This window comes from Rhagoletis pomonella, unplaced genomic scaffold, assembly GCF_013731165.1.
Source record: "Rhagoletis pomonella isolate Grant_MI unplaced genomic scaffold, Rhpom_1.0 Rhpom_scaffold_00007, whole genome shotgun sequence".
Classification (NCBI taxonomy): domain Eukaryota; kingdom Metazoa; phylum Arthropoda; class Insecta; order Diptera; family Tephritidae; genus Rhagoletis; species Rhagoletis pomonella.
In genome coordinates this window covers 65,526,566-65,542,092 of record NW_023458561.1, presented here as the reverse complement: position 1 = coordinate 65,542,092, position 15,527 = coordinate 65,526,566, and the positions used below count along the sequence as shown (strand labels likewise).

General features: G+C 37.9%; 2 protein-coding genes across 3 annotated transcripts in view; both read right to left on the bottom strand.

Annotated features, from left to right (window-relative positions):
* LOC118743963 (DNA ligase 1-like) overlaps nt 1-233 on the bottom strand; it is a 4,096-nt gene extending 3,863 nt beyond the window's left edge. Inside the window, exon 1 of the mRNA XM_036476725.1 lies at nt 206-233. Coding sequence (XP_036332618.1) covers nt 206-233 — 28 coding nt within the window. The remainder of the gene's footprint in view (nt 1-205) is intronic.
* A 211-nt stretch (nt 234-444) lies between these two features.
* On the bottom strand, nt 445-10,308 carry LOC118743348 (nucleolin-like). Of its 2 annotated transcripts, XM_036475957.1 has the most exons (6): nt 10,232-10,308; nt 9,857-10,008; nt 9,682-9,764; nt 2,953-4,103; nt 1,130-1,188; nt 445-716 (listed from the first exon to the last, which is right to left on the bottom strand). In XM_036475957.1, exons 2-6 carry the CDS (start codon nt 9,913-9,915, stop codon nt 605-607), a joined length of 1,464 nt encoding a protein of 487 aa, XP_036331850.1. In that variant the 5' UTR covers nt 9,916-10,008; nt 10,232-10,308; the 3' UTR covers nt 445-604. The 2 variants fall into 2 exon arrangements, with proteins under 2 accessions (XP_036331850.1, XP_036331851.1); XM_036475958.1 differs by lacking the exons at nt 445-716; nt 1,130-1,188; nt 2,953-4,103 and adding exons at nt 5,257-5,891; nt 9,184-9,359.
* Between the last annotated feature and the right edge of the window lie 5,219 nt (nt 10,309-15,527).

Sequence of the window (15,527 nt, the reverse complement as noted above, 5' to 3'; positions counted from 1 at the left end):
CGTGCTACGTGCAATGGCTTTGCAAGATTTGGAGAATACCCCTATTGTTTTACAGTTAGTCTGTTATGATATCAACAATCGTATGCATTTATATAAAGAATCCGCGATGAATGTGTGCTACTTGGAGGCAAGCACTAATATTGAGTCCATTAAATGTATCAACAGAACGCGAAAAAATCTACTGGCTGCGCTCAATAATGTTTACCCCAGCAGTTGAATGAGATAGTTCCCATTTTTCCAACGAATTTTGTATGTTTGTGAAATTAAAATTTAAAGTAAATTAATTTCGATTTTTTTCTGACCGAAGAAATTGTTGACGACAATTCGCTTTACTTAACTTAAATGTTAAATAAAACAAGTCCCAAAAATAATTCTATTCAAAAAGGTATTTTTAATGTTCGCTAATATAGCTGACTAACGATATCATAACAAATTTATTAATAAATTGAAAATTCAATATAAATGGCAGTTCAAATGGCAGGAGAAGAGGACAAATCAATCTGTCGACAAAACTAATTTCCAATACATTTGGCAGCTGGTCTCGCACCCACAATGCCAATAAACTTCCTGTCACGCGTGCGGCATGGCAATAAGTAATTTATTTTCAATGCAGCTGTTTTTCCAAGCTGCCACTGAGATTCTGTTTAGCCAATAATTTGATGCGCTGCTCCACCAAACCCAATGGTCGTCGACGAACCAGGTGACAAGTTGATTGCCTGCAAAGTGAGTGCAAGGTTGTGAGGCTGTCATTTGTTCAAATTTATTGATTTGCGGGAAGGCGATTATAAAGTGAAATAAGTATACACACATATACATATGTACATATGTATATACATACGTATGCTGTTATAAAAATTTTACCTTGTATATGTATGCAAGTATTAGGGCGGAGCGAACTATTGGCACCTAGAAATAATGCGATTTCAAAGCTAAACCTTAAAATAATTGGCCAAAAATATTGTATGCTTGAAAATATGTATATGTGTAGGTAGCGTTATTTCTAGCTGAAATAATTTGATCCGCCCTAGTACTTATTCGTAATTACAAATGTATTTATATATGTATTTGCTTTCTTATATAAGTACACATTTCTAAATTTATATATTATGCATTTATCAAAGGTACATACTTGTAAATGATTTTCTCTCGATCAGCCCAGGGCCAGGAACGCTCCAATTTCTCCGAGAACTAGAAATATGTATATGAATATCACAGTTATAAATTTATAGGACATAGGAGTCAAAATAAAACCAGGAATTGTGCACAGGACGTACACAGCTTTGGTCAATCCCATACTATTTTATGGGGCGCAGACCTGGTGGCTAGCCCTTACTAAGGATTTCTTAGTTAAGAAACTAAGGGGAATTCAAAGGTCAGCGGGCGCTGGCGTAACAGATACAATCAAATGCTGTCCCAAGGTTGTTTTGGAAGTTCTGCTTGGTTTAATACCGATAGGCATTTTCCCCTAAAACTTAGTTGCTAAAATAGCCATCAGATTGCGTGCCTTGGGGCTCTGTAAGGAAAGACCGTTCGAGCATAGTTCCATCCTAAATGTATTTCCGCTTAAAATTAAAGTATTGCATTAAAGCATTGCATATCATGTCGAAGACCTGACTGAACTCAAGGAGAGGTCCAGTTCTTGGAAGGCTTAGCTGTCTATACGAATTAATGAAAGATGTAGAGCGGGGTTGTTGGAGGAGTTTTCTTTGAGCAATATAACCCAAAGCTATCCTTTGGCCTACCAGACTATAAAAGCATTTTCCAGGCAAAAAAGGTTTGCAATTAAGGAGGCATAGAGGTACATCAAAATGAATGCACACACAAGAGTGCATCTTCCCAGATAGCCAAGCGGCTAATCAGGCACCTCTTGTACCTCAATTAGATCTAAACTATTGGATGACTGTATGAGAAAGCTGACCTCGACTTCTGATCAATACGAAATTACCCAACTATGAGTGCCGGGACATAGGAACATTTATGGAAACGAGGTAGAAAACGAACTAGCGCGGCCCGGCTCCACACTGAATAAGTTCCACGCGGTGGGCATCGATGCTTCTCTCAGGGAAATCAAGGACTAAATTGCCGCAAGTTAGCTCTCGAAGTTTAGAAAAAGGTAGAACCGAACGAGATCATATAGTATTACCCGGCAGTTCTGGGTGTTTTATGACCCACTTAAAGCAGGGAATGACCTATGCCAATATACATATAACAAACTTACGGCGATGTGCACAGGTCCTACAAAATTGGCTTAAGCTTCAATAGGTGCTGCCGCAGCTTCGCGGTGTACGAGTACTCAAAAGAGTCATCGGACACTTTTTGTGCAAATTTCTAGCCCTCGCAAGGGTTGGGCTAAAGACAGAACCAAAAAAATTATTCCGAACAGATGTTAAATTCGCCTTGCAGCAGGCTCCTATCGCGACGAACTAAGATGTAGGCCTATAAATCTCTCAACATAACCGTATTTTCTAAGGCGCAAAAACGGAAAAAGTGTAATGAAAAACCTGTTTGAACTCTATAGTGGCATAGCTATGCCGTTGGGAGATGATCCTCAGATAAAAAGTATGGTTGTGGTACCAAATAAGAGCTTCCACAAATAGTAATTGCTTAGACAAAGTGCTGGCTTTAAATATGCCATTCGAGCTTCTACGAAAAAATTATAATTTTCTTTCTTTTTTTAGTAGTATACAACTAGGGCTATGTACACTGGGAAGCTCATAATTTTGACAAAGGATTTAAAAATCTAGCAGTATAGAAAACAAAGACGCCTTCCACGCCAAGTTTCACTTAGAAATTCCGAACTGTTGATGGGTGGATTAAAAATCTTCCAACATAAATTTTAAAAACATCGACGTCATTTTCTTCATCAAAGCACTCGTAATACACCAGCACACACCATACTTCAGCGCATACTCCCACATACACACACACACGCATTATCACGTACACACTTACTTTCTTCTCCTTTCCGACCTCATCCGCAGCCCATTGCTTGCGATGTTTTTCTTGTTGCAAGTCATCGTAGTCGGCATGGCACCAACGCGCTTTCTTATTTGGTTTCTCCTCATCAGTGTCATCCATATCAATCTGATCCTTGACTGAATTGCTTTCATCGGAAGATTGTTTTTCTTCATCATTCAACTGTAGCTTGGGTATTTTGCGCAAATTCCAGGTGTATGTAGTGGTTAAGAAATCATCCTCGTCATCATCGTTACGGTTGCGATTGTTGGCGCCATCGTTGTCATTGTCATCATAATCATCCTCAGCAGTTTCGTCATCACTGTCACCGCAGTCACCGGCAACAAGTCTGGCTGTTACAACATCGTCGTCCGTATCCTCCTCGCCTTCGCCTTCGTCGTCGTCATCATCATCTTCGTCATAATCTTTAGATTCATACCGCATCCGTGACATATCAGCAGCGCCGCCTACTCCTACACCTATAACGGCACTGACATTGACATTGCCGCGCTGGTATTGCGCATTTTGTTGTTGCTTTCGCTGCATTTTCTGCTGCTTTAGCTTTGCCGGCCTCATTCGCGTTACATATGAATATTGAGCAGTTTCAGCGGCATCAACGTCACTAACATCAATTCCGGTTAGAGCGAAAGTGTAAGTACTTTTCCCGTCCGACTCCTCATCACTTGCTTCGCTAATATCGGCTCCGCCACCATCTTCGTCGCCATCTTCGCCATCCCCATAATCATCATCCGTGTCTGCCTCATTTGACTCGTAATTGCCTTCCGATGCATAATCCGATTCCGGCGTTGCGTCCTTTGGCAAGTGCTCCAGCCTTACCTCGTTCAGTGTGAAAGCGGTTATAGCGGCAGCGTTGGCCTTTGCTTTTCCCTTCGCCTTCAACTTGAGACGTTCCACAGTGCTGGCGCCACTTAACTCGTAATCCAGTGCATCCTCATCGTAAGAATACTTGCGTTGCTGTTGGCACTGCTGTAGCAGTTGTTGTTGCTGCAAATCATTGGGCTTTAATATTTCAAACGTTTGCGAAACGGTGGCGAGTGTGGAGGAGAGTATTTTCGGTATTTCCGCAATTTCCGACAATTTTCGCTGCATTTCGCGCAGACGAGCTTCAATTGAAGCAGCCGATTTTACTATTTACAGTGGCGGAAGATGTTTGAAAATTATTAGGGGGAACAGGAAATTAGAATAGTGATAAGTACAACGTTGAGTACATCGATAAAATAAAATAGTAGATTTTAATTTAGATAACTAGGAACTGCAACCAAACGGAACGGTAAATATTAAATAATGGAAAGCAACGGAAAAACAACTACACATAGGTGGTTAAATGATTATTTATTTTTAAAAGCGACAACATATCATTGTTTTGATTGATGCAGATATTTTGTAACAAATATTCTTAGTCGAATTTTGCTTGGTAGTAAACTATTGACGCTTTGTTGGGAGAAGGAAAAATTTCACTGAAGGTAACGCGACGCGGAAATCGGTTCGCCTGCAAGTCAAACCTGTAAAGGTACGCCGAGATTTGTTCCAAAATACATCATTACCTTATTGTTACTTAGTGCCGTTTTCACAGTGGGGTTTTAACTCAAATTTGGCAGTTAACTTTCAATTTTTGTACTGAACACCCGGAGTTAACTGCCGAATGACCGTTAACTCGTCGCTGTAAAAACGGAACTTAGAGTCTTTATGGATCAGTTTTCCCATTGTACATATGTAATTTTGACCAAATTTTTTTCGAAAAAATTTAATCTGATTATAAAGAAATCAGTGTTGGCAAAATGTTAATCTGAATATCACCAAACCTACTTAATCAATTTGATGTTAATAATTAAAAATTTTTTTTTTTTTGATCGCGGTTACGATTAACTGTTCAATCAGATTAAAATTAATCATGATAAACTTATAGAAATTCTAAAAGATTAATCAAACGCGAATATGATCGAAAAATAATGGCTACATATTTAAAAGATTACACTGTGATTTTTTTATTATAAAATTCATAGCCGGTCCGGCCCCTACAATATTTGGAATACAACTTGAATTTTTCTAAAAAATTTTAAAGGCCTTGAAATTCGCGGGGCTTTGAAGTAATATATTTCTTCTGCTTAATTCATTTAAATTTAGTTATCTCCGTCCTAACTCGATAATTATCCTCAAATTTATCTATCGATTTCTGTCATATTTATACCCTTATGTTATACCAACCGAAACCAACCATATTTTGCATTAAAATTCGCGCCAACAATTTAAATTGTTCGATATTTCAAAAAAGCTGTTTAATTAACATAAATTATTCTTGCAATTTGTTTGTGTTAATTCAATTTTAACTATTAGTATTGTAACTCATTCAGCTTAATTTCGTGCAAACTTGACAAACAAATTCCCCTTAAGAGATAAAGCATACATATTTATTACGAACATCGGCTATTTCTAAGCAGGTTATACTTAGTTTACACTCCGCTCATTCATTTCCTTCCTTCATCGTCAAATTAGTTATAATCCCTTGCTTGTCAGCAAAAATAAATATCAATTTATTAACATTATTCTTTTTATGGTATACAAAGCGAATGAAATTTTAAAACGCAATCATTTTCTTGACAGACTAATCACCCTTTGCCGCACTAATCCTCATCACTATCAACATATTTATCTTCGTCTTCATCCTCGTCTTCGTCATCGGAATCCTTTGCCGATTTGCGACCACGGCCTCCTTTTATTCCTCTTCGCTTGGCATTTGCTGCGTGGCGCCGACCTCTAGGCTCCTCTCTCGGTTGCGTTGCTGGCTTTGTGGAACGCGAAGCTGTGGGCAGCGCCAGCAGCATATCCTCAATGGTGCGTTCCTTCAACTCGTGATTGTCGCCCACCTCGGCGAAGAAGCGGCGTATATTACGTATGATACGATGGTGTGGCAATTCCTGCGCTCGCACGAATGAGCGGGCGGTGAGTGGCGTGACGCGGCGGTAAGCATTAAAGCATTCGTTGAGGCGGCAGCAGATATAGGTAGCAGCGTGGGAGGTGGATAGAAAATTTTTATTTTACAGTTATTGGTGTGACACTCGTAAAAAGGAAGGTGCATTAGTGGTGGGTTTGGTGTGACTGTTACGATAATTGTGTTCGGTTTGTGTGTTGGCATCGAAGCTGTTTATTTGCAATGCCAATGGCATTTTAACAGCTTTGTAAAAGTTATATTGATTTTTGGCTGAGATACGCTTGTGCCAAAAATGCACTTAAGTAAAGCACTAAAGCGTAATAAGAAAACTTTCACGTGAAATTTATCAAATAGCCCTGTAGGCCAAAGATCAAGGAGAAATAATTTATAATTAAACACTTTAGTTATTGAAGCTTCCAGTGGAATTTGTACGCAATGAAAAATTAACAGATACTGAAGGAAATTAATTAAGTGTGCTTCACTTTAATAAAGAATTTACACGGAACTTTAAAACCTATAGTACAAAAGAAGGAGAACACCTACTAGGGATTAAGCCCAACCACAATGAGCAAATTTATTCGGGATTTTCATCCTCCGTCAATAGTTGGTATTCCTCTTCAACTTGATCGACTTGATCATAGTGCTGCCTAAAGAGAGGTAAAAAGAAGCTTATTTCAAAACTTAGTCATTTTGCATTTTTGGTTTTTTTGGTATCCTCATGTAACCCTTATGAAGCCAGTAATGCTGAGTAGCTTTTTGGATGCAAAGAACTGAAGAAGGCTTGGAGTTTTATGCAACTAAAAATGGGCACAAAAAGTAAGTTTAAGCTCTTACTCGACTACTAGTACTAAGTGTTCAGCTTGAGCTCATTTCATCAGTGTGTAAATTTTTCCTGATCATAACCTCACTTTCTCTGCATGAAGCCCAATAGGTGAAACAATACAAACTTCTTCCATCCAGCGCCTATTGCGGAGGTCCAGGCAGATGGTCCATGGATATCTTGAATATCTACACATATACATATGTATACTCATTTGAAATGCCAGGAAAGCCATTACCAGACATACTGACCAAAAACATAGCGTTGGCCACTAGAACGAAACTCGATGATTTAGTGTGGTTTGAGACTAGCATATACGGTCCCAAGATTATACAGACTACGTGGTACCTTGGCCGATCTTCTCTATGTTCCTCAGAGCCATAGTAGAAGTTGATGATTGACGAACTGGTATAAGTACGAGTAGGAACTCGACGCACAGAAATTAATTGCAGTGGTTAAGAAGGCGTTGAACCTAACAGCAACGAATCAAACAAGCTGTGTGTGTGTGTGTTACTCCTTTACTGGGTTTCGGAGCAGAAGGGAATCCAGCGAAATTTGTGAACGCTGTCAGTAATTCAACGCTGCCAGAAAACATTGAGGCCTTCTCACGCCCACAGGGACTCAAAAGGTGGTCAGCGAATTACCTGTGTGGTCGACATTCGTCAGTAATTTTTAGAGACAAAACCAGCAAGCTACGAAAAGTTAAAAAGAGATTACCACAGGGTGGTGTCCTTATGTCTCAAAGCTCCCTCAACCACCAGAGGGTGTCAATATTGTCTCTTATACTGACGATTGTTCGATCATGGCGTTTGGGAATGGAATTGATGACTTGTGCTCGAAAGTAAACGGTTATCTCGCCGAACTTTATCGCTTCTTCACTGTAAGGAGCCTTGCCTTATCCCCTGCGAAATTCGCGGCAACCCTATTCACCACCTGGACGTAGAAGGTCAGACTGCAACTGGGTATTCACGTTGATGATGTAACAATGCCGACGGTGAATAACCCGAAAATCCTCGGAGTTACCTTCGACAGTCTGCGCCCCTTCTCGGCGCATACAACCGCAATTGTCAACAAAGTCCAGGGCCGCAACAATGTCCTCAAATCGCTGGCCGGCAGCACTTAAGGGCAAAGATATAGAAACGTTGTTGGCAAGCTACAAGGCAATTGGGCGGCAGGTTCTAAACTATGCAGCGCCCGTGTGGTCGCCTGGGACTAGCAGGACGCAGTGGAGAAAGCTACAGACTTGCCAGAATACGGCACCACGGACAGCTACCAGATGCCTCCTGATGGCGCCCCACCACCACCTACACGACGAGGCCCAGATGCTCACAGTTAAGGAGCATAAAACAATGCTCTGCAAACAGTTCCTTGTGGGGAGCCACAGATGCGGTCATCCTAGCAAACAGCTGCTTGCAGAAGAGCCCTCGCCAAGGAGGCATCTCTACAAACTGACGGACGAAGTCCAGAGGTTCATAAAACAACCTCTGGACCCGTCAGCCTACCGACAAGCCCTGAACGGCATTCACGGAGAATCAGTCTCGAGTTATGTAGACTCTTGCCTTGTGAATGCCGTTCTAGGCACACAACCACCTGACGTGGACGGGACAGAACTTTGTCTGCCTCGGAAGACTCGCACCACAATAGCCCAACTTCGCTCTGGCTATTGCAGTAGGCTAAACTCATACCTGAGCAGAATTAATGAGGATGTGCCCAACCAGTGGGGAGTCGCCACATGACTCTCGGCACCTCTTCACATGCCCTGAGAACCCCACCCAGCTGACGTCCCTGTCCTTAAGGACAGACCCTGTTGAAGTCGCATACTTCCTGGGCCTCCCCTTAGCTGAAACAGCCGACAACGTTGACGGATGAATCGAACCTAGTGGGGCTTAGTAGCCGCTATAACAACAACCTTCTAGCATAACTTTTTCTTCGCCTCTTAGGCATTAGAGTTACATATTCAGAAAAAGTTAAGGTGGGCTCAGCAACAGAATAGCTTTACAGTTTAATGACTTATTTTCGGCCCCCCACCCCCTTTAATATACAAAGGGCCTATTCCTTTTAATCAGCCGAAATCTCTTATAATTTAATTTTTATCCCAAAGACCTTATGTAGGTTCATTGATATCGTGTATATGTCTTCAGTAAATAAATACTGAAACCCTTTAAAAAATTCAAGAATGTTCTCACTTACTTAATTACCCAACTTCTAATTTACTAAACGTGATGAATCCCATTCTACTAGTACCATTACTTCTTAACCTTTATGCCCTTCCTAGACCAATTTCTATTTTAAAATTCGTTAATGAAAAAAGCTCTTCAATCACCGCGCAAATATCGAATTCCACTGGTCAATAATTCATGAATGCGCTTCCATCAAAGTGTCAATTAGTGGTTGAAAGGAGGAAAACATGGAAGGAAACATTATCATATCGAATGCTGAAGTGCATTAAGCAAATCACCTGTTCCTCTTCTTCCTCAGAGGACTCGTCTTCACTCAATTCAATGATAACTTCATTGCCCTCTTCATCGATTTCGGTTTTGGTTTTCTTTTTCTTCGGTTTTGGTGGCTCGGGTGGATCGTGCCACATTATGGGATGCCAAAAACGGCTGCCTAGCAATGGGGTTGGGTTGAACTCTACGAAAAATAAAAAATAAAATAAACGAAATAGATAAACCAAGAAGACCGCGTTAGTGAGTGAGAATAAGGCAAAAGAAAGTAAAGCAAAAATTAGGCGAAAAAGGCAAGGGCAAACCAGCGTAACACAGATTAAATATTCCATGCATTCATGCAAATTCAGGCAAAAAATCAAGCAAAAGTGCGAAATAAGTGTGAAGCAAAGCGAAGCATGCCATGCAAAAATCAAAAGCAAAATGGAAAAACTCAATGCCTGCCACATTTACATAGCCAACTACTAACTACTGCGGTTAAAGTAGGAAAACTAAATTTTCACACTCACCTCTCGGCGGTGGCGCCGGCTTCGGCACACGCAGCACAATCGACTTTTCCTCGCCCAATTCGAAATCCTGATCCTCCTCCATGCTGCCAAAAAAAATGTTTGGTTTCTTTTATAAGTGCAGGAAATGGAAATTGAAAGTTTCTTAATGAAACTACCAGAAAAAACGACTACTCACTTCTTCACTAGGAAATGGATTTTCTTGCCGGAAGTTTCAATTTTCTCGTGTGCCTGCATAAGTGTCAACTCCGTGGCGTCCTCCTCGTTTATTTCCAGTATGATGTCACCCAAGCGGATGCCACCTTTGTCCGCTAAACCGTCGGGCGTTACCTGCAAAAATTTTAGAGCAATTCAGTAGACATCATTCACTGCAATGTTTTGCAAAGTCCGTCATAATTCTGGCGCACATAGAAAAAATTTAAAAATTTTCAACTGAAATTATGTACATATGTATGCATTTATTATTAAGAAACTTTGCACAGCTTCCGATTCCTTTTAAAAATTCGCAATTTTCTTTTGCATGTAACAAACGAGGCACTTTAAATTTACCCACCAGCTCCCGGCTAATACACGAATAATATAATAAATGCTTTCACCAAAGCGTCCGCCACAGCAATGAGCACACAAAATTTTGAAAGCCACAAATTTTAGCTCAAAAATGTTTAGCAAGCAAATTTTAAATGAACGGAATACATTTGTTTTAGTAATTTGTTCGGTTGTTTTTCATCTTATTCAATTATTCTGGCGCTTTTTGCGCGGCTTATGCGTCCCTCTGACTTATGTTTTGCAAAAATAAAAATAAAACACAATTCAAATGCAATTCAATAGGCAATGGCAACCTACTTTCCACCAACCCATGCCCACAATGCACAGTGGTTTCAAACTGGAATTTAATATTTCAAATAATGCAGCGACTTTATTTTCAAAGTGCAGAGAAAGTAAAAATTTTGAATGAAAAATGAAAAAGTAAAATTTGATATATCATAAAAAAATGTCACTAAGATTAATTTTTTAGATTTATTAGCCCATTAAATTGATAAACTTTTTAAATATTTTTTTTCTTCCCTATACATACATATTTACATATGTACATAAACAGTACTAAAAACTGTCGGCAAAACAAATTTAATGAAGATCAACGGAACTTATTAGCCACTTGAAACTTAAAAACTGCCTACTTTAATTGATATAAAAATTCAATAAAAAAATTTGATTTAAAATTTTATTCGTGTAATTTTTTTCATATAGGAGTAGTCCTATACTTGCTACCAACGAGTTTTTATACCTTTCATGAGCATGAAATGGTATTATAACTTTGGTCCGATGTTTGTAAGTACCAGAACAAAAAGAGATAGACCCATGAAAATGTATACTTATATGATCAGAACGTCGAGCTGAGTTGAGTTAGCCATGTCCGTCTGTCCGTCTGTCCGTCTGTTTGTATGCAATCTAGTCTCTCAGTTTTCGAGATATCCGCATCAAATTTGGTAGGTGGGTGTATTTTTATAATGTATTAATCATTTGTCGGAACCGGAAGAATCGGACCACTATAACATATAGCTCCCATACAACTGATTGTTCAGATATGAGATTTCTCATTATAACTTCTCCATTTATGCAGCTACGAACATGAAATTTGGCAATACTTGCACCCATTATCAACAGAATACTTACAGTGAAAATTACAAAGATCGGGTCACTATAACCTATAGCTCCCATACAACTGATTGTTCAGATATAAAATTTTTCGTTATAACTCCTCCATTTATATAGCTAGGAACATGAAATTCTGCACTGTTTTCAATAATTATCAACAGAAAACTTACAGTGAAAATTAAAAAGATCGGGTAACTATAACCTATAGCTCCCATACAACTGATTGTTCAGATATGAGATTTTTCGTTATAATTCATCCATTTATGTAGCTAGGACCATGAAATTTCGCGCTGTTTTCACTAATTATCAGCAGCATTACAGTAAAAATAACGAAGATCGGGTCACTATAACCTGCAGCCCCCATACAACTGATTGTTCAGATATGAGGTCTTTTATCATAACTCCTCCATTTATGCAGCTAGGAACATGAAATTTCGCACCATTTTCACTCATTATTAACAGAATACTTACAGTGAAAATAACAAGGATCGGATGACTACAACATATATCTTCCATACATCTGATTGTTCAGATATGGGATTTTACTGTAAAACTTCTTTATTTGAACAGCTAAAACCGATAAATTTCGTAAGATATTTTATAAATAATAATACAAATTCTACTGAGAAAATCATCAAACTCTATGCTGTATAAGCTTTATCTCCTATAGCACTGATTGTTAAGATACCAGTTTTTGCCATATATCTCCTTTATGTACGAAACTAAACCCAATAAATTGAGTTACCGGTTTACATACCGATCACATAGCGGTGAAAATCACTTAGATTGGTGTCATATAAAGTATATCTTCCATACCTCTGATTGTTTAGATGCGATTTTTTATACATATAAGTATGTAACTCCTCTATCGATGTATGCAGATGTATTCAAAAGCAGTATCTGCCAAAGTAAAATTTGCAGATGTTCATGAAAGGTATGAAGCCTTCGGCATAGCCGAAGACAGCGCTGCTCTTACTTGTTATTATTTAACATTTATTTATAGGGATAAAATATTTAAGTTTCTTTAAAATTGCTACTTTTTCGCACTTTGCACTTAAAAATCTAGCATAAACAAATGAAAATTAAAAAATCGTACCCGAAAAATTTCTTCTAAATTTTTTCAGCTTCCATTAAAAATAAAATCCATTTAATTGTGGTATATAAATTCCAGCTTAAAACCACTGTCCAAAGCCCTGATGGCTGGCAGCTGACGGCTATCGTGTGCTTTAAATTCACACATACGCTACACAAACAAAAATAGTCAGTAATTTGACTATAATGGATACTATTTATTTTGAGGAATAATATTTTTTGGCAAGCGATGCAAGAAAAATAAATATTTGAAATATCATAAATGAAAAAGTTTATCGATCTACAGCCATATGTTTGTATGTCTCCATAAATTAATCTGGGACTACTAGTATTACAAAATTAGTGCAATTAAAATTTTTGTTTAATATTTGAAACATTAGTGTAACAATAACTTGTTCAGTCCTAACTCCCTTGTACATTAGTGTGCACCTTATTTGTATGCAGATAGGTACGTTTGGTTATGAAATCTGCGACAAATCTTTAAAATCGGATAAAGTAACGTGCCTCAGGAGCCCTAAAGATACATACGCTAGTTCACTAAATAGGAAAAAGAGCTTGTAATTCAGTTAAACGTGTTTATTTGTTTCTTATCAATCAACACACTTTTGCACGCTGATCTTATAAAAGGCTACGCCATTTTCATATCTCGCCAGGTTTGAAAGTTATGGAGCCTTTGTTTGCACAACTTTAGGGCTCTTAAGGCACGTATTTCCATTATTCGATTTTAAAAATTTAACGCAAAGCTCATTTTTATCACCGAGTGAGCCTATTGAAGGGGAGTCTTGCTTTGTGGGTCAAAGTTGACAAATAAGGTGCACCCTAATGTACATACATACATACATACATATGTATTTTGGCTGAAGGCTCAATGACCCCGCCTTCTCGCATCGTATTCAAAGAGCAGCTGTTGAGACCTTTGGGCTGATTGGCTTCGGACCTTTTTAGTCAGAGAATGACTTACTCCTGTTTATTCGCTTTCGGAGCAGGCTGATGTGAATTACAGATAACCAAGTATTTAGTTGGTTTAACATAAAGAAACACTGTATACCAAAGTAAGATTTTGGCTTCACAAAATTCACCGGATGACTAAATAGTAAATATTAGCTATTGTCTCGATTTAGGGATTATTTCCGGATTTCAGAGCTTTTAGAGCGAAGTATTTTCGGGATTTTCGGGGCGATTTTGGAATATTTTATTTTATTTATTCGAAATTTTTCGAACTGTATCCGAACTTTTAGGACCACCGCGTTATCCTCAGGGCTATATCGGAATTTTCATGACTAACTCGGGAATTTGAAATATTACACATATGATTAATTTAAAAAATTATTTAAAAAACTAAATTAAAAGTGCAATGTAGAATAAAAATATGGATACCATATAAAAGAGAAAATTCTCTAGAACTAAATTTTTTGGTGCATAAGGACAAATAGGTACTGAAACAGGGCCTTTAAAATTTTATGCTTGAATATCCTTGAAATGTAGAAATTTATTTTATTGAAACAAATTTATGTTTGGCCACATCCCCGAGTTATGTCCATCTAACTTCGTTAGCCTGAGAAAATATTTAAAAGGGCATTTTCAATACTTATTCGTCCTTGTGCACCAAAAGAATACATTTTTATTTTTCTACAGACATTTCTCTTCCGTTCGCTACCCATATTATTATTTTTTGATTTTATCATAGTTTTGAAATTTCAAAGTCTTTTTAAAAAATCGTCCGTGTAAATTTTTTTTGGTTTTTGTCGCACGGTGTTATTTAATTTTGCCTCATCACAAAAATTATATTAATCGCCAAATCTAGATAAAAAGATATATCAAGCACCCTTTCTCAAAGCGATTAAATTCGTTATTTTCCTTTAAGATTTCTAGAGACCAATATAAGGGTGTGAGCCAAAATTTTTTCGCCAATTTTGCCAAAATATGATCTGATTTAATGGTTGCTGAATTAATGGTTGCACAATTTCGCGAAACCTGTAGATCAAATATTGCGTAGAAGATGATCAAATATGGTCGAAAGAGCGATCAAGGCGTGTCTATTAAAAACCAACGCAAGTTAGATCCTAAAGGATAAAGGTGTAAAAAAGAATTTGGAACGAAAAAATTAAAATAACGGAGTATCTTCTCGCGTGATCTATGCAATATACTCAAAACTATTTCAATGTATATTCCAACATTATTTAAAGCTTTCGAAATCGCATATAAAATAACGCTGCAAAAACATTGGGGCTACCACATTTCAGCCTGAATACGTCACTAGCAAAAATCACCGTCTGGCAACTGCTTAGTGGTGCGTAGGAGCAACTACAGCCCGAAATTTCTAGAAAAGTTACACATTTCGATGCATAAATAGCTCATTTAAAATTCATTGGAATTTCTTTGAAAGATTTTCTATTTAACAAACGCTTTTAATGGCATATTTTGTTGCAGACTTGCTTTTTTAAAATTGCGAAATCATCAATCATTTTGACACGAAAGGTTAAACTCTCTTTTCATCAAAAGCAAAGTTTAACTTTTGTGTCTTATTAAATCCTAATTTCCCCAGATTCCTGCTTAGCTTTTACTGCCACAGATGCAATCATTGACTTTTTGTTACGCTGTTACAAAACTTTGACTAATTATGTGCGTACTTAGTACTTATGTGCCTTTTGCAAATTTATGCTGATACTCGTAAAATATTTTTTTTGTTTTCACTTCAGTAGCCCGTACGTACGGTGGCTTATCTCATTTGGGTTCTGAATGAATGACTTGCGGCAAGTGGTTGGCCAACACATTAACAAGCTTAGGAAAATAAAAATGTTCAACAAGCGTGTGGAAGTGTGCGTACATCTAAACATACATAAGTCTGTATACACTTTTTTCGTTTTGCGTTTGAAATATTTATGCATACATACTTATGATTTTATAGCGCGTCACATATGATGCATCTGACGTGAGATTTCAGCGAATTGGGAGCAGGCTAATCTTTGCTGCTATTTATTATTTATGTTACTTTGTTGTTTTTTTTTTTTTGCGGCAGATTTAATTATAGCTTTATATACTTAAGTGCGGCATATTGCGTTTTGTGAATTAGAATTTTGTATGCGTATATTTGTATGTAT